At 43.3% G+C, this 24,654-nt stretch overlaps 1 protein-coding gene across 5 annotated transcripts; it reads right to left on the minus strand.

Moving 5' to 3' along the window:
• Nucleotides 1-14,028: 14,028 nt before the first annotated feature.
• LOC109892886 (heterogeneous nuclear ribonucleoprotein L) lies at nt 14,029-22,886 on the minus strand. Of its 5 annotated transcripts, XM_020485750.2 has the most exons (15): nt 22,683-22,738; nt 22,527-22,612; nt 21,314-21,432; nt 20,944-21,181; nt 20,746-20,831; nt 20,331-20,427; nt 20,146-20,218; nt 16,508-16,543; nt 16,126-16,194; nt 15,745-16,028; nt 15,471-15,592; nt 15,151-15,352; nt 14,966-15,023; nt 14,700-14,855; nt 14,029-14,395 (listed from the first exon to the last, which is right to left on the minus strand). In XM_020485750.2, exons 3-15 carry the CDS (start codon nt 21,358-21,360, stop codon nt 14,337-14,339), a joined length of 1,527 nt encoding a protein of 508 aa, XP_020341339.1. In that variant the 5' UTR covers nt 21,361-21,432; nt 22,527-22,612; nt 22,683-22,738; the 3' UTR covers nt 14,029-14,336. The 5 variants fall into 5 exon arrangements, with proteins under 5 accessions (XP_020341339.1, XP_020341336.1, XP_020341335.1 ...); XM_020485747.2 differs by lacking the exon at nt 22,527-22,612 and having other exon boundaries at nt 14,700-14,843; nt 22,683-22,886; XM_020485746.2 differs by lacking the exon at nt 22,527-22,612 and having other exon boundaries at nt 22,683-22,884.
• Nucleotides 22,887-24,654: the final 1,768 nt, after the last annotated feature.

The raw sequence follows: 24,654 nt of genomic DNA on the forward strand, positions 1-24,654 counted from the left end.
TTTTGCCTGTCTTCCCAGTAGCCTACAAGGTGTGTGAACTGCTGACTGCTATTAACTTGCAGATGATTGTTGACACATCAACCACGATTAAGGGGCAGGGCAATTTTCAACTGTTGTTGTCTTCGTAATATATGGCTCTATTGGAGGGGGAGTGGTTTCTCCTCTCCTAGGCAATCAGCAATTAGTGTTGGTACATCAGTCTCCCCTGTTTTCTCAGTGCCAGTCTCACTAGCGGTGCAACTTTCCCTGGGGACGCCTCATATTCTCAAATTGCATTTTTGTCCCCACCCAGTTTTATCATTGCACTGTGATACAAAAAGCAGAATTGTGAGCTTTAGGACCATGCGGACGCCTCGGAGCGGTTGGGTCTGGTCGGCTGTTTGGCTGTATCAGCCAGCTGGATTTAGGGCTACACGGGCACCACAGAGTATGCGAACAGAAGCAGCTGTTGTCTGTGTGTGTTGTGATTTGTGTAAAATAAAAAAGCAAGCAGAGCAGAAACTGGCCACTCTTTATTTGACTGATGTAATTGGCAAGGTAACTGCTGTTCCACTTAACAGAAAAAAATATTTGCTCCCGGTGCTGAATTAGTAGTGTAACTGACATGTAACTTTAGCTAATGCATTACATGTTTCATCCCCTCTCGACTGAAGGGAATTAAATCTAGCTAGTAGCTACCACAGTCAGTTCAGCTCTAGCCTCTAGCTATCTGTCAGGTAGCAGTATCTAACAGCTGTATGTACATATTTTTTAGCCTTTGTTTTGACCCGTTTCAACAGAAGTAAATTAACTTGGCTAGTTTTCACCAGTTGATGTATCTTAGAGCTAGCCAAAAGTTGGCTAATGTTAGCAAGCTAGCTCACAAACTTTAGCTATTATTTTTGCCTCAATCACACTAGATCTGAATTTAATGATGAAACCAGCTAACAATATTCAGACATCTTTTGACAGAGGAATGTGTGTTTTTGTTAGAGTCAGTATAGCCAATGTAATGTTATTGATCCGTCAGTTTCCCTAACTAATTCCCTACTTTTTACACTTACACGGTGTACACATCTCTATAGGCTTCACTCTCATGGTGCACAGTCAGTCCACAACACTATGCTCATCATGTCTTTTAGCAGTGCTTGAAAAAGTACCCAATTGTCATACTTTAGTAAAAGTATAGATACCTTAATAGAAAGTTACTTAAGTAAAAGTGAAAGTCAGCCAGTAAAACCAAATAGAGGTGTTTGGTTTTAGATATACTTAAGTATCAAAAGTAAATGTAATTGCTCAAATATACTTAAGTATCAAAAGTAAAAGTATAAATCCCTTAAAATTCCTTATATTAAAAAACAAGAAAATGGTGCCATCTGGTTTGGTTAAATTTACGTATAGCCATGGCCACACTCCAACACTGAGAGATGATTTACAAATTATACATTTGTGCTTAGTGAGTCCACCAAGCTAGAGGCAGTAGGGATGACCACATGTTCTCTTGATAAGTGCGTGAATTTAACTGTTTTCCTATCCTGCTAAGCATTCAAAATGTAACGAGTATGTTTGGTTGTCAGGGAAAATGTATGGAGTAAAAAGTATAATATTTTCTTTAGGAATGTAGTGAAGTAAAAGTAAAAGTAGTCAAAAATATGAATAGAAAAATAAAGTAGAAATGCCCAAAATAACTACATAAGTAGTACTTTAAAGTATTTTTACTTAAGTACTTTACACCACTGTCTCATAGCAGGATAAGATGGTGACAGGTGTCTCAGCAGGATCAGACAGCCAGGGAAGACCAGTCTACAAAGCTCAGGTGAATTTTGCAGTATATTATAACAACCAGTGAATGGATACAAAGTTCCATCTTGAGTTGATGGGTAGGCTACAGTCTGGGATCTGGGAATAATGGTCATTTCAATTATTGTATTCTTGGACAATATAATGTATGTACACCATGCCTCATCTGAGCAGGATCAGATGGTGACAGGGGTCTCAGCAGGGTCAGCCAACCAGGGAAGACCAGCTTGTGATGGCACTAAGGTGAACCTTTGGAGATGCAACACTTTACTCTCTGTGCAGCAAACACTGGACAAGCCAGAAGCTTCAAAGATTGAAACTATTTTAAGGCAGTCTGACAAACCTTAAAGTTTATTTCCAAACTGTATCAATGATTATAGAGGCTGACAGATGACACACAACATGTAAATAAAAAATGTGTGGAAGACCTGCGAGACTATTGATGATAATATGTTTGAATGCCCAGTCATGTTCATATAATCTGAGACATGAACTACTGTAGTTTAAGACCATCAATAGAACATACTATTTGCCAATGAAACGGAATATCATGCACTCAGAAATGTAATTCCTCTGCTGGAGGTGTAAAACACAAAAGAGGACATATTTGCATATGTTATGCTCTTGTGAAGGCTGGCTGAATTCTGGCAAAGAGTAGGTTATTTTATCTCAGCATGTCTACAGATTCTCCCTGTTTTTGTTTGCTTGGAAATGTTGATACTGGAGACTGTTATCAGAAGAAACTGTGTAACCTAGCATTTATAGTGGCTAAGAAATGCATTGCCTTCAATTGGAAGGTTGGTTATCCTCCCACAATGCCACAATGGATGTCAGAACTGTCAAGTTATGTATCACTAGCTTTGATTTATTACAAGATTAAAGGTTTACTATGTAACTTTCATAAGGTCTGGATGCCTTATATGGAATACTGTACGGAAAAAGGAGTCTATATTGAGAACATGCTCACTTCAGGGGAGATACTGTACCTACTGTATTTAGGCAATCTTAGCTGCTGGTCTGCTCAGTCCTAGCCCTGGGTGTCGGCTTTGCTGTTGGTTGTCACTCTGGCCTTGGCCATTGGCCTAACACACCTGAAACCAATAATGAATGTTTCTCGAAGATCTTAAAGCTGAGTGGGGTGTGTTGAGTTGTAGACCCTATAGGGCAGGACAGGTCGATCCAGCTATATTGTGTGCAAGTTAAAAGAGCTCTACAGTACTATTATGCCTACGATATGAATTATAGTGTCCTCCGTAATTATTGGGACAGCAAAAAATGTGTTCTTCTTTTGGCTCTATACTCCAAAAGTTTGTATTTTAAATCAAACAAGGACTATGAAGTTAAAGTGCAGACTGTCAGCTTTAATTTGAGGGTATTTTCATCCATATCTGGTGAACTGTTTCGAAGTTAGAGTAAATAGTCCACCCATTTTAGGGGAGCAAAAGTATTGGGGCAAATTCACTTGTATGTTTAAAACACAGTAGTAAAAAGTTAAGTGTTTGGTCCCACATTCATAGAACGCAATTACTACATTGTGACTCTACAAATTTCTTGGATGCATTTGCTGTTTGTTTTGGTTGTGTTTCAGATTATTATTATTATTGTTTTACTTATTTATTACTTTTTACCCCTTTTTCTCCCCAATTGGTATAGTCATGTCCCATCGCTGCAACTCCCGTACGGACTCGGGAGAGGCGAAGGTCGAGAGCCATGCGTCCTCCGAAACACGACCCTGCCAAGCAGCACGGTTTCGTGACACACTTCTTGCTTAACCCGGAAGACAGCCGCACCAATGTGTAGGAGGAAACACCATGCAAATGGCAACCATGTCAGCGTACATGCGTCTGGCCCGCCACAGGAGTCTCTAGTGTGTGATGGGACAAGGATATCCCGGCCGGCCAAACCCTCCCCTAACCTGGACGATGCTGGGCCAATTGTGCGCCGCTCATGGGTCTCCGGGATCAAACCCGGGTCTGTAGTGACGCCTCAAGCACTGCGATGCAGTGCCTTAGACCGCAGCGCCACTCGGGAGGCTGTTTCAGATTATTTTGTGCCCAATAGAAATGAATGGTATATAATGTATTGTGTCACTTTTGGAGTCACTTTTATTATAAATAAAAAATATCATATGTTTCTACTGATAATCCTGAATGAATTGTGAATAATGATGAGTGAGAAAGTTGGACGCATAAATATCATACCCCCAAGACATGCTAACCTCTCACTATTATAATAACAGTGGAGGTTTGTATTTTTTGGGGGGTATGATATTTGTGCGTCTAACTTTCTCACTCATCATTATTCACAATTCATTCAGGATTATCCATAATCATGGTAGCATCCACATTCAGGTAGAAGTGTTTAGAAACATATTATATTCTTATTTACAATAAGTGACTCAAAAAATACCACAAAAGGGTCATATTAGATTGTGTAGAAATGCAGGAATTGAGCTTTAGATGCCCCAAAGAAGTCTGAGGGAGGACCCCAAGACCCCCGCCAGATTATGTCCCCTCCACTTCTAAAGCCGCTGGGTCCTGCAAAACTGAGGCCGTCGACTAAACAATGACAGTTCTGCCCGAGTTGTTTTGCTGAGTTATTCGAGGAAGGAAAGAGAAGAAGGCACCACACAACTCTTAATATCTTACCCAGTTATTTCAGATAATCTAATTTTGCTCTTTTATAGCTTTGGCAACTGGGTGTTTTCTATACCTGTTTGCTTCTCTCCCTGTAGGCTTTACAGACACTACCCACCCCTTGACTGCAACCCTCACTCACAAGGCAGGCAATACGCTTGACCTCATCTTTAGTAGAGGCTGTTCACCTACTAATCTCACTGCAACTCCATTCCAGGTCTCTGATCACTACTTTGTTTATTTTTCTATCTCCATCTCCTCCAACCCTAGCCACTCGGCCCCTACCCAGATGGTCATGCGCAATCACAATCTTAGCGCTCTCTCTACTACTACTCTCTCCTCTTCTATCCTATCATCTCTCCCTTCTGCTAAATCCTTCTCCCTACTGTCTCCTGATTCTGCCTCTTCGACTCTACTCTTCTCCTTTCCCACATCCTATGACTCGCACTGTCCCCTCTCCTCCTGCTCCGTGGCTGAATGACTCATTGCGAGCTTACAGAACAGGGCTGCGGGCAGCTGAGCAAACATGGAGAAAAACTAAACTTCCAGAGGACCTATCATCCTTTCACTCCCTCCTCTCTATCTTTTCTTCCTCTGTATCCGCTGCTAAAGCCACTTTCTATCACTCTACATTTCAAGCTTCTGCCTCTAACCATAGGAAACTCTTTTCCACCTACCTCCTCACTCTCTGCAGATTACTTTGTCAACCACTTTGAAAAGAAGGTTGACGACATCCACTCAGCCTAATTGAGTCCACTGGTCCCACTCACACAGAACTACCCTACGCCTTGACCTCTTTCTCCCCTCTCTCTTCAGATGAAATCCTGCAACTGGTGAGATCTGGGCGCCCGACAACCTTCCCGCTCAAACCCATCCCTTCCTATTTTCTCCAGACCACCTCTGGAGACCTTCTCCAATTTCTCACTCCCCTCATCAACTCATCTCTGACCAATGGCTGCATCCATTCTGACTTCAAATTGCAAGAGTAGCTCCATACTCAAGAAACCAACACTCAACCACTCAAAAACTACAGACTGGTATCCCTTTCTTTTATTTCCAAAACACTTGACTGTGCTGTCTCTGACCAACTCTCTCGCTATCTTACTCAGAACAATCTTCTTGGCCCTAACCAGTCAGTCTTCACAACTGGTCACTCAACCGAGATTGCTCTTCTCTGTGTCACAGATGCTCTCCACACTGTCAAAGCTGACTCTCTCTGTTCTCTGTTCTCATCCTCCTAGATCTATCCACTGCCTTCGACACCGTGAACCATCAGATCCTCCTCTTCACCCTCTCAGGACTCTGCACACTATTGGATTGCATCCTACCTGGCAGGCTGCTCCTACCCGGTGACGTGGAGAAGATCTGTGTCTACACCACATATTCTCACTACTGGTGTCCCCCAGGGCTTGGTTCTAGGTCATCTCCTCTTCTGTCTCGATACACCAAGTCACTAGGCTCTGTCATATCCTCACATGGTCTCTCCTATCATTGCTATGCAGGTGACACTCAACTACTTTTCTCCATCCCCCCTTCTGACACCCAGATGGTGACACTCATCTCTGCATGCCTGGCAGATATCTCCGCTTGGATGTCGGCCCACCACCTCAAGCTTAACATTGACAAGACGGAGCTGCTCTTCCTCCCAGGAAAGGCCTGCCCACACCAAGACCTCTCCATCACGGTTGACAACTCCATGGTGTCCTCCTTACAGAGTGCAAAGAACCTTGGCATGACCCTGGACAACACTCTCGTTCTCTGAAAACATCAAAGCAGTGACTCGTTCATGCTCTACAACATCCGTAGAGGACAACCCTACGTCACACAGGAAGTGGCACAGGTCCTAATCCAGGCATTTGCCATCTTCCGTCTGGACTACTGCAACTCGCTGTTGGCTGGGCTCCCCGCTTGTGCCATCAAACCCCTGCAACTTATCTATCTATAACTTAGCCCACTTGGTGTTCAACCTTCTCAAGTTTTTCCATGTCACCCCTCTCCTCCGCAAACTCTACTGGCTTCCAGTCGAAGCTCAAACAATATATCACACACAATTGCTATATCAAATGAGTTGTAAAGCAGTTGTATAACCTGAGTGCGTACTAGGCCTATTTGTTTTCATGAGAATACACAGTAGGTGTTCCTGTGAGAGGTTGAATGTAAACCCTCCCTCGCTCTCTCTGTGGTTAGGTGGTGCACACAGTGGACTGGGGAAAAGGGTTCTGTGGTGAAGAGGAAGCTGACTTTTGGCAAAGATCCTTTCCTATAGCCACTTCTCAACCAACCAGAGTCCCACAATGTTTTGAGCCCCACCTTTTTAGCAACACATTTGGGGGAGGGGTTGCCTGTTTGGCGTGTTATTTTGGCATTAATATGTTTCACATATCCGTTTGCAATAAACTATCAAAATAAAGAACGTCGCACACTCCATGTGTAATCTCCCAGCAATTTAATGGGTATTTAACAACGTTTCGGCATCACTGTGCCTTCTTCAGGGTAATGTCATGAATACTTGAAACAGGTTATGTAGAACCACAGTGCAATTAGCATAACCAATGACATTAGTGAGGGGTGTGTCATAATGATTAAGTTAATTAAAATTCATTTGTGAAACTATTAAAAAATAGTATATGGCAAATTACAGACCTCTATATGCTTTGTAAGTAGGAAAACCTGCAAAATCGGCTGTGTATCAAATACTTGTTCTCCCCACTGTATAACAATTTCTAAGATTTTACTGAGTTACAGTTCATATAAGGAAATCAGTCAATGGAAATGAATTCATTACACCCTAATCTATGGATTTCGCATGACTGGGAATACAGATATGCATCTGTTGGTCACAGATACCTCTATAAAAAAGGCATGGGCGTGGATCAGAAAACCAGTCAGTATCTGGTGTGACCACCATTTGCGTGACACGTCTCCTTTACATAGAGTTGATCAGGCTGTTGATTATGGCCTCTTCAATGGCTGTGCGAAGTTACTGGATATTGATGGGAACTGGAACACTGTCATACACGTTGATTGAGAGCATCCCAAATATGCTCAATGGGTGACAAGTCTGGTTTGTATGCAGGCCACGGAAGAACTGGGACATTTTCAAGCTTCCAGGAATTGTGTACCAATCTTTGCGACATGGGGCCGAGAATTATCATGCTGAAACATGCGGATTAATGGCACAACAATGGGCTTCAGGTCCCGGTCATGGTATCTCTGCATTCAAATTGCCATCAATAAAATACAATTGTGTTCGTTGTCCATAGCTTATGCCTGCCCATAACATAACCCCACCACCATGGGACACTCTATTCACAACATTGATATCAGCAAACCTCTCGCCCACATGACACAATACACGTGCTCTGCAGTTGTGAGGCCGGTTGGACGTACTGCCAAACTCTCTAAAACTATGTTGAAAGCGGCTTATGGTAGAGAAATTAGACTTGAATTATCTGGTAACAGCTCTGGTGGACATACCTGCTGTCAGCAGGCCCATTGCACATTCCCTCAAAACTTGAGACATCCATGGCACTGTATTGTGTGACAAAACTGCAAATTTTAGAGTGGCCTTTTATTTTCCACAGCACAAGGTGCACCTGTGTAATGATGATGCCGTTTAATCAGCTACTTGATATGCCACACCTGTCAGGTGGATGGATTATCTTGACAAAGGAGAAATACACACTAACACTTACAAAAAAATAAGTTTTATATTTCAACATGACTCAATACATGTCAAACAGCATACTGTAAGCACACATACAGTAAAAATGCAAACATACAGTAAATATATTTTACATATGCAAAGGAAAGAAAATAGGCCTATTTGTACTACTGTACTGTATGTTAGATTGTACAGAATAGATAAAGAAACTATCAAAATACAGTAAAATCTAAATCATAAGTCAAGAAACAAATACTAAATTGTGAAAAGAAAATCTGTCATATCTGTTGTTTGGTCATGGAAGCAGTTGTGGACCTGAGCAGCCCAATGGAAACTCACGTTGTCCCAAATTAGAACATACATTTGCTGCTCAGGATCGCCTGGCCCTCTCTGCTCTGGCTGAAAAAGATTGTCATGTAAGGTGTTCAGGAAATTAAGGAGATGGGCAGTGTTGTATGGTCCAAGGGTGGCATGGCAGTGGAGGACCCCATCGTGGCTCATAACTGCGCATATGGTGACATTTCCCCCACGCTGGCCAGGTACATCATTGATGGTGCATTGACCAATGATGTTCCTTCCTCTTCTCCTTGTCTTTCCTAAGTTGAATCCAGCCTCATCTATGAATATGAGTTCCTGAGGGATAGGACTTGCATCCAACTCCATGATTCTCTGAAATAACTGTAAATACTGTAATTGCTATATAGTTAGGTTCACTGGCAACATCAATGAGTCTCTAATCTTTCAAAAATGTAATACTACTACATTGCTTACTTGCACATATTCTTACCATTTATCTTTCACTCTTTGGGAACTCCATTCAAATGGCACTCTGTAGATTTGCTTCATCCGGAGTTGGTGTTTCTTAAGGATGCTGGCTATGGTTGATAAGCTCGCTCTGATGTTATGGCAGAGTTTTCAATAATCTGTTGTTGGATTTCCCACAGTCTTATGGCATTATTTTCGACTACCATTTTCACAATGGCAGCCTCCTGTTCGTCAGTAAATAGACGCTTTCTAACACCACGTACATGGTGGACGTCTTTCAGTTCTACAAAAACTAAATAGCATGCAGTAGAGTAAACACTACAGTAATAAAGTATACAAAATAAACATGTTACAAAGTAGTATAGCTCCCAATTTCATACATACAGTAATACTTAAAACATTTACTTTTTTTCGCCTTACTGTATGTATTGGAATCTACAGTTTTACTGTGCTTTATGTTGTACTACTGTAAAGTAGTAAAAGTAGTAGATAGGTCCAATGTCTGCAGTACATAATGTGGCAGACGGCAGGGAGAGGTGAGGGGAGTGGTTATTGAGGGGAGATAACTTGCAGTCCGCTGGCTCCACCCCTGAGCCTTATATGGACTTCCTGACCCGACGAGGCGAGGCTGTGGTCGTTAAGCCAGGGAATGCTTGAAGTTAAAGGAGGAAGCAGCCTCCACAAAGGGGCAGAGTAAGGAGAAAGCAATGTGTGTTATGAAGAGTGGAAGAAAGAATAATATATGTGAGATTACCTGTTGTGACCTGGACTGTTGGATTACCCCCCAACCAGATTGGCGGAAGACCTGAGTTTTAGGATTACCCCTGGAGGAAGGAACGGACAATAAGAACGGCTTGTGGACTGTGATGTAATTGGTGAATTCTCCCTTTTTCCCCATGTGTACAAAAATCCCTAATAAACTACCCATTTGCGTTCTAGTTGTGCTACTGCATGTTTTGTTATTGAACTTGGAGATGTGGAAACCCCACACCCTTGAGCCTGCTATAATACCTATTTTGATTTTGGAATGTCCAGATAATGGGTGCTACGGTGAAGCGGCTCAGATTGGGCAGCACTCTCTGCCCAGCCTCTCAAGGTCAAACCATGGTTGACCACATGGTCCACCATTGTTGCCCAAATTTCATCAGAGATTACTCTCCTTGTTCTACCTCCACCTGTCTCTGCCAAGTTTGCTTCCATTGTTCTCCAAACACAAGAGTATTCACATGTGGCCAATTGATCCATACCAAAGGTCTGATTGCAAAGTGAACATTTCTGCCATTAGTGTTGCACATGTGTAGAGAGAAAGTGATCAATTGGTAATTGAGCTTTTCATCTAAACACAATATATTTTAGTTGTGAAGGTTGTGCCAAAGATAATTATTTGTTTTGCCAAATGTTTGTTATAGAAATGCCATCTGAGTGAAAGCAAAACGTGCCAGTAGTATTGCAGATCTGGGTCATTGTGCCTCATGAGCCAGTTTTAGTGTGTAAACAATTGGGAAAAACGGTAAGAGACTTGTCACGAAGCGACTCCTGCGTTGTCTTGGCTGTGTGCTTAGGGTCGTTGTCCTGTTGGAAGGTGAACATTTGCCCCAGTCGGAGGTCCTGAGTGCTCTGGAGCAGGTTTTCATCAAGGATCTCACTACTTTGCTCCGTTAATCTTTTCCTCGATCCTGACTAGTCTCCCAGTCCCTGCCACTGGAAAAACATCTCCACAGCATGTTGCTGCCACCACCATGCTTCGCCGTAGGGATGGTGCCAGGGTTTCTCCAGATGTGACTTTGGAATTCAGGCAAAAAGAGTTAAATCTTGGTTTCATCAGAACAGAGAATATTGTTTCTTTTGGTGCCTTTTGGCAAACTCCAAGCGGGCTGTCATGTGCCTTTTACTGAGAAGTGGCTTCCTTCTGGCCACTCTACCATAAAGGCCTGATTGGTGGAGTGCTGCAGAGAAGGTTGTCCTTCTGGAAGGTTCTCCCATCTCCACATAGGAACTCTGAAGCTTTTCAGAGTGACCATCTGGTTCTTGGTCACCTCCCTGACCAAGCCCCTTCTCCCCTGATTGCTGTTTGGCCAGGCGGTCAGCTCTAGGAAGAGTCTTGGAGGTTCCAAACTTCTTCCATTTAAAAATGAAGGAGGCCGCTGTGTTCTTGGGGACCTTTAATGCTGCAGGCATTTTTTGGTACACTTCCCCAGATCTGTGCATCGACACAATCTTGTCTCAGAGCTCTACAGACAATTTCTTCAAACTCATGGCTTGATTTTTTTCCTCTGACATGCACTGTCAACTGTAAAACCGTATATAGACGTGTGTGCCTTTCCAAATCGTGTCCAACCAATTGAATTCACCACAGGTGGACTCCAATCAAGTTGTAGCAACATTTCAAGGATGATCAATGGAAACAGGATGCACCTGAGCTCAATTTCGAATCTCAAAGCAAAGGGTCTGAATACTCATGTAAATAAGGTATTTTGTCAATATGGGATATTGTCTGTAGATTGCTGAGTTGTTTTATTTGATTTCATCAATTATACAATAAGGCTGTAACGTAACAAAATGTGGAAAAAGTCACAGGGTCTGAATACTTTCTGAAGGTACATTATGTGTGCCATTATTTTGGAATGCACCTGCTCAACGAGGTGTCCATGGCCTTGATGTGAAACCAACTAAACAGGTGGTTTATTTTGAGACTGAATCACCCTTGTTGGCTGGTCTCTCTGTCTGTGGGCTAAAGATAAGTTTGACATTGGGCAAATGAGGAGGGTGGAACCGCTTACGTGTCACACCTGAGAGCACACAGACACGGCCGAGCCCAGTATCCTCTGAGTTAGGAGACATTGCGGGGGAATTACCCCTGTTCATGCTTTATTGGTAGAAAGCGATATTGTGCCTTGTCCAGACACTCCCTGTAACACCCCCCTCCTTGCCGTCCGGAAATCCTCGGGTGATTGCCGTTTTATTTAAGATCTTAGACCAGTTAAAATGTGAGGCAGTCAATTGAAAATTAGTCTGACATAATCTCTCCTGTCTCACCACCACTAATGATATTTGTGTACTTGATGCATGTCGTGTCGGAGCTTCTCAAAGTCATGGGGCGTGGTTGACAGTGCGCAACTCATCTCTGCTGTCACATCCAACTTAGATCGATATTTGGTTTTATTGCAAACGAGAGCACTGAATCCAGCTTCACACAGATATGAGATGGCGAAGAGTAGCCTACCATGATTTTTATGGTGCATTCACGACAACTGGGAACTGATAAATACAAAGTGAAATCATGATGTCAGTGATCTTTAGGTCAAAAAGTCAGAGCTAAGAGGCCTGAGTTCTCAAATTGGAATTCTGTGCTCATTTCCTTCCGAGTTCCCAGTTGTTTTGAGCGTACTGAAGTCTGAGATTTCAGGGTATTCCCTTTGAGTCCCATTGGGATAATGGGATAATTTTAGCTTTTTTAAAGGACACAAATATTCCCCTTGCTTTGCACCAGCACTCAAGGGCTGCACAGGGTACCCATCTACATCGGCTGCCTTCCTGGCAACTGCCTAGCATTTGACATCACCACCCCCCTGGAGCAGTGTGCCCGCAAACAAGGGCTATTTTAACTACCCCAACCCCATCATGCTTCTACTACAAAGACTGTGAAACTATGACCTTGAACAAAGCCTGTTTTGAAATGGTTACATTTTGCAAAGACAAGTTTCGACCATTAACCTAAATCTGAACTGATCTACTACCACTGTGGCCCTCTACGTGTCCTCTGTTTTGTATCTGTCTGCAGTGTTCCATCTTTTCTCGAGGACATCAATCTCATCTCCTCTTGTCCTGCTTTTGTTTACTGAAAAAATAAATGTATACATGAATGAATTGCGGCCCATGGCTTGATATAATACAGTGTCTATTTGTTACACTACAGCTAGGTGGAGGAGCTTACTTGAAAGATCACATCTGCCTCTACACTCAAGAGGTGCTGCTGATGTACAACAGCCTCAACTACAGGTGACGGAGTTGCACTGGAAAACACACAGGAGGACCCAAATGTATACTTTTAGTATATTAGAACAAGGTTGGTGTGATATATGCTACCAATAGAGATGCATATTTGTTGGACTCCCCCTGGTTTCTCGGTCTATCCCAGAGGACACTGGTTTGGATGTTTGAAGACATGGACAAATGTCAACGTCACTGAGGAAGGATTTGTGGTCATGCATGGCACTACAAACAAGATTTGGGAACACTCCATATAATCAGTATACTCTTCCCAGTCTTTCACTCTCGTCTGTGTAATGCTGTGAATTCCTGACTGTACTAAGGTGCATCTTTAGTCTTGGCATAGTTTCTACCCTGGTCCTGTTTGTGCTGTATAGCCTGAACTCATGTTGTCTTTGTCAATACCAAACCTTGAGTTGGCTATACAGCACTAACAGGCTACATACTGATCACTGGCTGGTGTGGTGCAGTTGGATGTGTCAGGGGAAACGCTCCCTGTGTCAACATGGCGGCACAGATCCTGGAAGCACCAGACTTACTTTGTCAAAGTCTCAAACAAGTAAGGGTGAAGTGTTACATGTGTATAGGTTCTACTTTGTCAGAAAGTGTGCACTCAAAATCTGATTGTATGTTAATTGGACATGGCCTTACATTCTTTAGGGGTAAGAATTAGAGTACATACTGTGACTATGCATTGTGGTTTATACTCCACATGCATGGATTCCCGTTGGACCACACTAGAGGCCTGTTCTACGTGCTGGTAAGTCTGGTCCCTGGGTTGTTCCAAATAGTTATTTCTTTAACATCCATAGTGTTTGCTATCCTGATTTTTCTTATTTGCATATCTTTTACAAGTTGTGTGCTCATTTTTCAAATGGTTAAATTGATAAATTAAACAGTACCCTATTCAGTGCGCAACTTGCTCTAGTCAAAAGTAGTGCACTAAATAAGGTGCCATTTGGGATGCATCCTTGGACTCAAATAGAATATAACCACAAATCATGAGATATCTTCCCTTTCAGTACTGTTGTTTCCCTCCTCCAGATGACCCTGGCCACCGTAGTAGGAATCCTCTTCTGCTTCATTGTGTATACCTGCTGTGGTCCAGGCTCGAAGAACCTGTTTAAGGCCTTATATCTAACTGAAAAGATCACAGCCCTATAGTTCACCATTCACTTTATTAAAACAGACAGGCCGTATTAACATGGAATTTTTATTTCAGAATAGGAGCGGTTCTTTTTTCCAAGGTCTAATGTACAGAACAAATCAAATTCAACAATAAGTCAAAAAACAAACAAATCTACATCAAACAATACACTCACTGGTACAAAATCTTGTCCACAATATTAGCACTTAAGTTAAAGGAAAACACTTGTCGTCTCATACATTTTGTTTCTGATTCATACAGGGGACTTGTAGTGAAGATGTGAATGCAAAATACACTATGCATGGACACAGAGCATTACAGATGTGTGTGGGGCGTGGGGGGGTCAGAGTTCTTTCTAGTTGGCATGCTGCGCAGTTGAGAAACACAGCTTCAGTGTGTAAGGGTACGGACCACCTGGAAGAAAGGGGAGGGGGAGGTTAGCCAACTGGAAAGATTGTGTCAGTCTGGAATAATACATTAACTAGTCTGGGGTGGATTCCCAAAAACAAAGAATCTTTAGCATTAAGATCATAGTTCCTACATTTACACTTGAGCCAATATCTGCAGCGTTTACCATGAATTTGATCTCGGCGAACATAGACGGTAGGGTAGTACCGTGGCTTTGAATGAATCCTGGCCTTAAGGTAATCTTAGCGCTGAAGATGATCATGTTTTTGGGAAAGTCACTCCTGAAGGACAGACTAGTGTATTTGCTCACCGTTGGTATCATTAGCGGTGGTGTTGTTATCGCAGTCGGAGTACTTACTGGGGTTCTTCATCTGGTAGTGGTTCATCATGGCCAGAGCCTCCATGGAATCGTTTATAGACTCCCACTCCAGCAGCCCGGATGAGCTCCTCTCACCTGTCGCGCCACCCGAGGCGAGACACACATTCTAATTTATTGACACTGCAACACCTGACCCATGGGAATTCACTCTAATTTAAAGACCAGAAAATCATGCAAATAAAGTTCATATCACTCACTCTTTCCAGTGAAGAGTTTGATGCTGGATGGGTTCTTCACACCAAGTTCCTCACAGACCTGAAAGGATCACCCCCCCCCCCACACACACAATCTAGGTAAGTAAACTTGTAACATTCAAATCTCCAAGAAAACCAACAACTCAATCCAAAGCTCACAGCCCCCGAATCCTGTCCAGTTGTCTTACCCCATTGAAGACCTCCACGGAGATGTCGGGCTGCCCGTTGAAGAAGTGCAGGACGTTGCTGGGATGCTGGATGCGGTTCTTTGCCGCCTGCTCCGGGGAGGTGAAGCGGTTGTTGCGGGAGCCGTGGAAGTCCTTGAAGCTGCTGGAGCCGTCCTCCAGTTCATAGGACTGACCAGGCATGATGGCCTGCTGCTTGGACACACTGTGGATGGACAACACTAGTATGAGTGTACATTAACACCACAAACTTGTGAGGCGTCTGTTACTAGTCAGTTTCTTTGGATGTCAATGTGTATGCAGAGTTTGAAAGCAGCACTGACCAGACGTTGAGCTTCTGTCCAAACAGGAAGTTGTTGTTGAGGTGGCTGATGGCACGGTCCACAGCGTAGCAGTCGCCCATCTCCACCATGGCTGCCCCCGGCTTACTCTTCATGAACTTCACCTGAGGACGGAGGGGGACAGGGTTCAGAAACACTATCCTACTACCCACCTCCAACATGGCCACAGAACAGATTTTTCACCAGTCTATACCCCCAACAAGAACAGTCTATAACCTCTGCCTCAATAATACACTGCTCCCCTGTCTGGACTCACCCGCTCCACATTGCCGTAGAGACAGAAGACGTTGAAGACCTTGTCGGCGTTGATCTTCGCGGGCTCCAGGCCGTACACCATGACAACAGGGGAGTCCGCGTGGGCGGTGTAGTCACCGGGGGGAGGTGGGCCATGTCCATACCCAGGTCCCCCGTAGCTTCCACCACGTCCGCGGCCACGCCCTCCCATCGGAGGCCCCATGCGGCGCCCGCCCTCATAATGAGGAGGAGGGGGCCCATAGCCACTTTCATCATGGTAGCCGTGATAAGCACCAGTCGGCCCACCTTGTGAGAGGAATGGATAGACAGAGTGGTGGTTACTGGGCAAACTGATTCAAATAGTCACTGGAGTCCTTCTAGACATCCAAACTCCTATACTTACCATACTCTGGAGGGTGGTCTCCTAGTAGAGCTGGCGGCCTCGCACGCTTGTTGGGGTTGGCATTGGGATCTGAGAGCAAGAAATAGCAATAAAGTTAGCCACTGAATGCTGATTTGACAGTGTATCAAAAGAGGCACAGCTACAAGCTATGGGGCAGTGTTGTGATTAACATGGACGAGAAGCTGGGTTAAGATATTTACTGTCTTAAAACCATACGTTACAAGCTTATGCAGGCCCTCATACTATTTGTTACCATAACTAAAACAAAATGTAACATACTGGAGATTTGTATGAGGATTTAACAGCAGCATAGCGAATGGAACAGAGTCACACTAATGTATTCCATTATTGCTCAATCATTATCATACGAACTCACACACACCTTGTGAATTGTTCCAATTGCCTTCAGCGTCAGCATCTGTGCAGGTACATACATACACATGTCAAAACCAAAACAAATCATGTACAAACTTGAATATTTGTTTATAGTTTAACCAAAAGCAAGAATATCAAATTAACATTTAATCAGTAACATGTTGCAAAACATAAAATGACATCTAGGAAAAACTAGAACCCCCTGACAAATAAACTAATTCAAACATTAACGGGCTACATGTATTAATATTTGTTTAATTTTTTATAAAATCAGAACAATTCTATTAAAATGTAGTCATTACATTGGTTAAAAGGAGCAGCCCTTTTCCCCAGTTAGTAGTAATGTGATATAGCACTAATAATACATTGATTATCACTTAGTAGCTAAGCTTAATGTTTATTTGATTCTAGCATGACTTGAGTTTCATAGCCTGACAAGTGCATAGCACCCCACCCATGGACAACAGTCTGAAAAGCATTTGACAAAAACATGGCCTAGAATTGTATACGTGTGAGTGAATATATTACATTGGCTAGCTATAATATGGAGCAACAACCAGAGACATTTCCTCAAATGTCCAGTGAATTGTGATTTTAGAAACTACTTTAAGTTATACATCTAACAGTGGTCTGCATCAAAATATGAGACTAGAAATTCAATTCCTTCTTCCCCTTTTCATAGAAGTTGCTGTGAGACAACACATTTCTAAAGCAATATTACAGAGGATAGCCTAAAGAGCACTAGCAGCAATCTCAGTGAGGAGATTCCAGAACTAATTTGATAAGTCAACGATTTACATATGGGGTTGACAAAGTCAATCACAACAAGCAGACATTTACATTTCAACCATTCTCTATCACCTGGTCAGTCACGTCTCTTTACATGTACTTACAGCACCAGACACGGAGAACACAGGATGCAGAAGGCTGGTAGGGGGCACTGGTCAGTGAGGATCCCACCCACCAAACCTGTGACTCCAGCTTCAACTCACTGTTTCCACATTTTCCCACCAGAGAAAGAGTATACACCAATCTTCCACGCTTCGCTCCAAGTTGGTTGCTTTGTTTTTAAGTGTTGCCATTTGAGGCACATTTCCAGCTTACCGTGCTTTGACCGCAAAGCCAGAGGACATTTGCACCGTTTGAGGCGTGTCTTGTCGTCAGACACAGAGCCAAACCTGCATCACACGGGAGGCGTTAAGAGGCATCACTACAGGCCAGTTCAGAAAGGAAAAAACAACGTAGTAGAATCAACACAAGAACAGCACAGAGAGAAGAGGGGGAGGGTACAAGGGAAAAAAACAGAGCACCCAAGTCCATCAATGCAGAGAGAAGTTTGGGAAATGCTGAGGTTTCTATCAGTTTGCCTCTGTGCTTGTATGCTTGGCGGGTGTTTGATGCTTGTGTCTTCGTGGTCCCCGTTTGGGTTTGTGCAGTGCGTCTTCTCATGTAAGGGGCCGCACAGTGTGCTGCTTGTTTTTTTTGTACAATGGATGTGGTCCCCCCAATGGCGAAGTGAGGCATCTAGTGCTTGGCAGTAAAATCATCTGGAATGGCTTTGTCTGCGTGGTGGTGTGTTGTCATGGCGATTCAACTTGGTGTGTTGTTGCCATGAGTATTCAGCTCGGTGGTGTTTTGTTCAGCACAAGAGGGGAGAGTGATATCAAAAGGAAGCCCACACACCCAAGTCAAGAGACGGGACGGCATTGGGGTAGTTTGAGAAAAAGTGTTCCCGCTGCCTCTGTATATTGTCTTAGTATGTAGTGTCATCTGTTCCCTTCTCGGGCTGTTAAGTGTGTTTTGAAAACTCCTCTGTTGCTCGCTTAGTGGTTGGTGTCTGACAGTCGGATCCCGAGGGCTGGGAGGAGTGGCCTTATCGGCCACACACCAGACTCCTGCCCCCATCAAACAAAATGTGTTGTGTCAATAGGTGAGATCTTCAGCGTTCTGGAGATGGGATATGCTGTAACTTGTAAGAGGAGGATGGATGGATATCAATCTATCAGATCAGTCTGTGGTGGTGGATAATGCTGGCTGTCTGCACAAAGACTCTTGGGAGTCTCAGGCCCTCACCATGATCAAAACAGGATGGCTATTTTCCCCAAACCAAAAGTGGGATAAAAAGAGGAACATGGTTTTCCTTGCAGAAGTGGAGAGAGTAGTGGTGGAAATTTGGATTAGGAAGAAAATCAGGTTGTGTGAATTCCAGTGTCTGCTGCCCCCATTGTGTCCGATGTTAACCGAGGAACTGGTTGGTTTGGAATGCCTGTGGGTGGGTGCTGTTGTAGCTGATGTGTCATAAGCTACAGCATGTGTCTGCTTAGGGCTTTAGGTGAGTATGTGCACAGTGAGGACACGAGGAGCAGCACCGGCCGCACTTAACACCTGCACATTAACAGGGGCTGTCTAAACACTGCCGGTATTTTTTCTCTTACACCTCCTGAGTGTCAAATGAAGATGTGTGGATGAAACTACTAAGACCAAAACGCATCGTGGCTAAAATATGAGAATCTGATAGTCAAATGGACTACCACCTCAAATAGAAATGTGTTCCCTTTTGCATAAAGGGATCAGGGCATACAGCTAGAAGCAAGGCAAATGGCATACTGCAATTTCACTGAGTCCCAGCAAATATTATCTGCTGTAAGAGGTTGAACTAAGAGAGCAATGTTAGATTAATGTATCTACCAAGCTTCATACATTACTGGAACACCATGATTCTATTTTGGCACTCATGGCAGCACACCATATACAAATGGAGAGAAGGCCACAAGAAACCCTGCCCGGATTCAAAACTGCCATCCACAAATAGTCAGAATGAACAACTGATTGACAGGTTGTAAACTGGACTTCTTGAAAGTTCCAGGAATACCATGGATTCCTTTAACACCTGCCTCTGCAATGTTACCATAGAGATTCCTAATGAAATAAAACATTTTAATTAAAGGCCACCCCAAAGGCAGGGAAAGCTGGTCCATGTGAGCTACAGGGTCAGAGGTTGCTAACACACACTGGCTGGAACAAAAACCTACAGATACTTTAGCCTCAAGGAACAGATTTTAATGCCAAACCTGACTTTAGCCATGATTAGTCAAACTAAAAAAAAGAACCATAAGAGTTATTTTTCAACAACAACAAAAAAATCTCCAATATGGTTTTGAGATGAATGGGTGCAGGGGCATTCCAAGCAAGACACCTAGGGTGTAACACGGTGCTTGGGTGCAGACAGGAGCTTGACGTGAGGGAGTGAGATGTGACACACACTGCGGGGAATGTGAACCTGTGTGACGAGAACCTAGGTGCTTCAATTGTGACATAACGGGGCATTCATCAGTTTAGCCAAGAATGCATGCAGTGGTCTGAGATGCAGACGATTCACAGTGCAGGAGCATGTGCTGCAAAATGGCTACCCCCCGAGGTCACTCCTTGTGCCCTTACTGTCTGTCGTGTTGTGAGAGCGTGATGCGTCACAGAAGTAGTGCCTCACCCGCATCACTGCTCGTCGTGGCCAAAGTCACCATGGAGCAGGGCGTTCAAAGGCACTACGCCCGGAGGCCTGGGACCCTACCCATCCCATAATGCCATAAGAGCAGGAGGGGAAGAGAGAAGGGGATGGGGAGGGATGCAGGGCTGTGTTTATTTTACCGTGGCCACTCGGGTTGGGGTTTGTGTAGTCCCAGGTGTCCTGGTCATTTTTGAACACGTTGAGGCGGGTTGGCTGCAAAGAGAGACATTTGAGCATTTGATTATTTTGCCCATTGCAGTGTTCCTTCAGTGAAATTACCTTAGTGTTTAGATGGATAATTGAAGATAAGCATGTAACCACTCACCTTGGCATACTCAATCTTCAGTGTGCAGCAGCCAGAGTAGATGTCGGCCCCATTTAGAGAGGCTTTTGCCCTCTGGGCACTTTGTACAGCATCAAATGTATGGGAAGTCATGGAAACTATGGGTAATAAATGCATACTATGCCTACTTTCCACATTATATGTTTCTCTTGTAATTCAAAGCTGTATTTACAAAACAATGAGCACTTGATACACAATTAGATCTATGTCAAGCACAAGTATTTACTAGCCACCACTTGCAAATGACAACAGTCAGTGGTGCTGACAGGAGCTTTAACTGTGGCGTGAAGTAAGGTTGTGTGGCATGCACAGTGGAGAATGTGAACCTGTGTGTGGTGACGAGATCCCCGGCACGATGCGACATTTTCAACAATATAAGATTTTGAGCAAAGGATATTCCACCATGGCCTGAACGCCATTCTTCCTGAAGATGACAATCCTTTGGACGGGCCCACAGTTGTTACAGACTGTGTACAGCACATCCTGCAGAGCAAAGAGCCAAATGGTATGACTAACAACGCAATGCAGGGAGCCAAACAATTGTGCCTTGTCACGGCAACGAAACAGCTGCCTTGTATAATAGTGAGTGTGTTACCGAGGTGATGGGGTAGATGGGGTTCATGATGGTGAGCAGCAGCACGTTATTGACGCTGCGCGAGTCGTCTGGGTCTCCGGGCCGGGAGATCTTCTGGCTGGTGGAGTAGTTGATGAAGGAGGGGTGCCCGGCAATGTAGACCTGGTTCTCGGCTGCATAGGTCACAGCATTGCAGGATCCATTCATGTCCTCGTACTCCACCAGGGCCTGGCGCTTCTTGGGCATCATGACCACATAACTGTGAAGAGAATGGAAGATGGAATAATTTGGTTTCTATGCACTGCATGATAAACCTACAGGAACAAAAGACGTCACCAATGAATTTGGAATGGTGCAAAATAAAAATCTGGTCAAAGAAAAGGATAATTACCTTATGGTCCCAAACTCCTGCAGGGCTTCCACTAGATCTGCCTCCATGATGCCATCAACAAGGCCCCTGATGTGGACCACTGGGGAAGGGAGTGTTTTATGGGGGTCATCATAGCCCTCCTTACAAACAAGACCAAAAAGTTGATTAGAGAAAACCAGTACAGATTACCAATGCAATAAAGACATCCCCAGGGTGTATGTTACCAATTAAAACCAACCTGTATTGATGACAGAGCGACACAGGAACCACCCAAGAGTACAACACAAATCCAAGCTAGCTAAAGTAAACAATGATGGGGTTGGCAAGCAAAGTGTGTACTAAATAGAACACCAAATCATAAACATAATTTAAAGGGTGGTGGGCTTTGTATAACGTGCCTGATCTTCTTGAAAAGCCAATCCCGTGTATAAGTGAGTAGGATGGATGTCAGCCTGGGGATTGTTAGCTGGCTAACTAACTTAAAGTTAGGTAGAAAATACTCGGAAACAAGTGCGCAAAACGGTGTGCGTATAATTTGTGGAACGTTCCAACAGGAATGTGTCCCAAAAACTTTGTAAATAAAGTTGCCAACAAGCAATGCATATAAAGTTGTATATCGGCAGAATAAGATACCAGGTAAGGAGTGGGCAATTGTGTTGAGTTTTCCACTCAACGTTTATTCAACAAACAACGCATACAAAGTAGCACGATCAATTCACCTTGCTAACTCGCTGCCGAATAGGCATAACTCACTACGTAGCTTATGCTTCATGTTTGTCCATAGGTTACCAGAGTGAGGACAGACATTTTTCGGAATAAACGTGGTGAGTGAAAAACTTTGAAATAGCACACTCCCTACCCGGTATCTTATTCGGCCGCTATACAACTTTGTATGTGTTGCTTGTTGGCAACCTTGTTATTTGCGAAGTTTTTGGAACAGATTCCTGTTGGAACGTTCCACAAATTATACCCACCCAACTAAATGAATTAAATTTTCACCAAGTATTCCCGCTTGGATATGGTGACTAAACTAACCTCCATCATACAACGCTAACTAACGTTCAGAACCTAGTTAGCTAACGCCTACTATCTTCATTAGCCGTACATCTTCGACGATAAAATTACGCAAGATAGCAATGTTGGCTACGTTAAATAAAGTTTACAAAACTGGAGAAATACATAGCGAACTAGTTTAGCTAGAAAAAAAATACTGGTTGTGCGGCTAGCTAGTTACCTTCAGCTAACGTTAGCTAGTTCCGTCTGGCTCAGGCAAGCTACTGTTCAGCATTCATGTTGTTGCACACTCGAAGTTCCAAAACGCTGGGGGTAAGAAATGTTTTACTGATGCATGCACTTTTCATCCCCAACGAAGTCGCCAGTCAATACTTACCGTCGTCATCCCGTCTTCGGTTTTCTGTCTTTTCGTTGCTCTGCCACCCTCGTTGTAATAGCGACCTGCTGCAGCAGCCATGTTGTCTTCTTCTTCTAGAATATTATGGCAAACATTATAGGTGCATGCCGCCACCTACTGTACTGGAGTGTGTTGTCACCGGGAGTACACTACACGATCTTGCCCCGATTTAGCTGTCCCAGACAAGTTTATAAGATCGGAGACAAAATCACCATGTTGTTGCCTACTCGGGACGGGCGGCCGTCACCGTCTCTCGTTAAATGTGAGCGGGTCAAAGACGCAATCAGAGGGCTTCCGATCTCGTTTTTTTTTCTAGCTAAACTAGAGCAGGCCCAGATGTCCCGTAGTTTCAAACATGTTTGATTTTATCGGACAAAAATCTGCAATGCTCTTGTGGAGTGAGATGTACAACGACAAGTTTTGAAAACGGTGATCAGAAAAAGCCAAAGAGAGCTTGCCAGAGAAGAGGCCAGTGCAGCGGTCTAAAGCACTCAGTGCATGAGTCATCACTACGGTCCCTGGTTCGAATCCAGCCTGTATCATATCCGGCCGTGATTGGGAGTTCCATAGGGCGGCGCACAATTAACTCAGCATCGTCCCGGTTTGGTAGGGGTAGGCCGTCATTGTAAATAAGAATTTGCGCTTAACTGACTTGCATAGTTAAATAAAAAATAAAATAACCAAAGCATCAACTCGTTACAGCTCTGAAGTGCACAAGCAATGTTATTCAATTCAAAATGTTGACTAGACATTTCAACTCTGTGTGGCAAATGTAAATGTCTGACTGAAAACGTTAATGAGGCTGCTTTGATCCACAGCTCGTTGTAGCTACGTTAAATCGTATCACATCATTGTTTTAGCGAGACAACGTGCAATCGACAATCCTCACGACCAAGCGAAGAACGTTGTAGTGTGTCATCCCCGTCTGTGCCACATCTTTTAGTGTTGGCAAGACAACAAAAACATACAGGAAATACGGTCGTTTATTGTGAGAGGCTCAGTGACGTTAGGATTTTAATGGCCATGTTGTGTACACCCGGTTTAAATGTTTTAAGAACCAAACACTAGAGAAACTAAACCCTAATATCTAATCGTGTACTACGTGTATTGCACCGACTCAGATGACTGACGATTGTCTAAAATAAATGGATAATAAGATAATAGTTTGAACTGTATTGTTAGATTTCAGTGCAGCCTTTAAAGTTATTGATCATAATTTGTTATTGAAAAAACTCACTTGTTATGAATTTACATAACCTGCCATCACATGGTTGGAGAGTTGAGGGTTGAAGAGAATTTGACTTGTTCTCTTCTTGTCTTTTTAATAAACATTTGTTTGTTGAAAATGCATAACCACTTGTATAATCTATTTGCATACACTTCAAACAGACTTACATACCCCACCAAACACACCACTGTGGGTTCCTTCACTGTACCCAAACCAAAAACGGATTTAATGCATCACTCAGTTATGTATAGAGCCATGCATTGTGGAATGATTTGCCACCAGAGGTTACTCAGGCAAAAAGCAAGCTTTAAAAAATACATTATATCACATCATCTCTTTCTAAAGATCTAATTTAACTGTATTTAAGAATATGAATATGTATAAATAGTGTGTAAATAGTATTTTTGTTGTCTCTTGTCTTTCCAATATATAACTCTTATATTGTTGATTTTTAAAATGGTAAATGGTATATATATATATATATATATATATATATATATATTTGAACCATAAACACACATATTTGAATGTAGAAACCCTACCCATAGGCTGTTCATACAAAACAACTGTTTTGTCAGCCCCCATTTTGCAGGCGCTGTATGGCCTACGGCCACATATTCGCCTCGTGCAGCACAAGAAAATGCAGATTTTGTGGATCTGAGGAACACGAGGCGAGGGATTGTGAGAAGCCTAAGGCGTGCCACGGGTGTGGCTCGTCAGCAC

This window comes from Oncorhynchus kisutch, linkage group LG6, assembly GCF_002021735.2.
Source record: "Oncorhynchus kisutch isolate 150728-3 linkage group LG6, Okis_V2, whole genome shotgun sequence".
Classification (NCBI taxonomy): domain Eukaryota; kingdom Metazoa; phylum Chordata; class Actinopteri; order Salmoniformes; family Salmonidae; genus Oncorhynchus; species Oncorhynchus kisutch.

What these genes read in the sequence shown, in the direction of transcription:
- LOC109892886 (XM_020485746.2), bottom strand. Translation starts at nt 22,763, where the DNA reads ATGGCTGCTGCAGCAGGTCGCTATTACAACGAGGGTGGCAGAGCAACG. An exon ending in GGCGTTCAGGCCATGGTGGA is followed by an intron (nt 20,428 to 20,745) that starts ATATCCTTTGCT and finishes GACTTCCCATAC; the next exon opens with ATTTGATGCTGTACAAAGTG. An exon ending in CACCGCTAATGATACCAACG is followed by an intron (nt 14,396 to 14,699) that starts GTGAGCAAATAC and finishes CCTTTCTTCCAG; the next exon opens with GTGGTCCGTACCCTTACACA.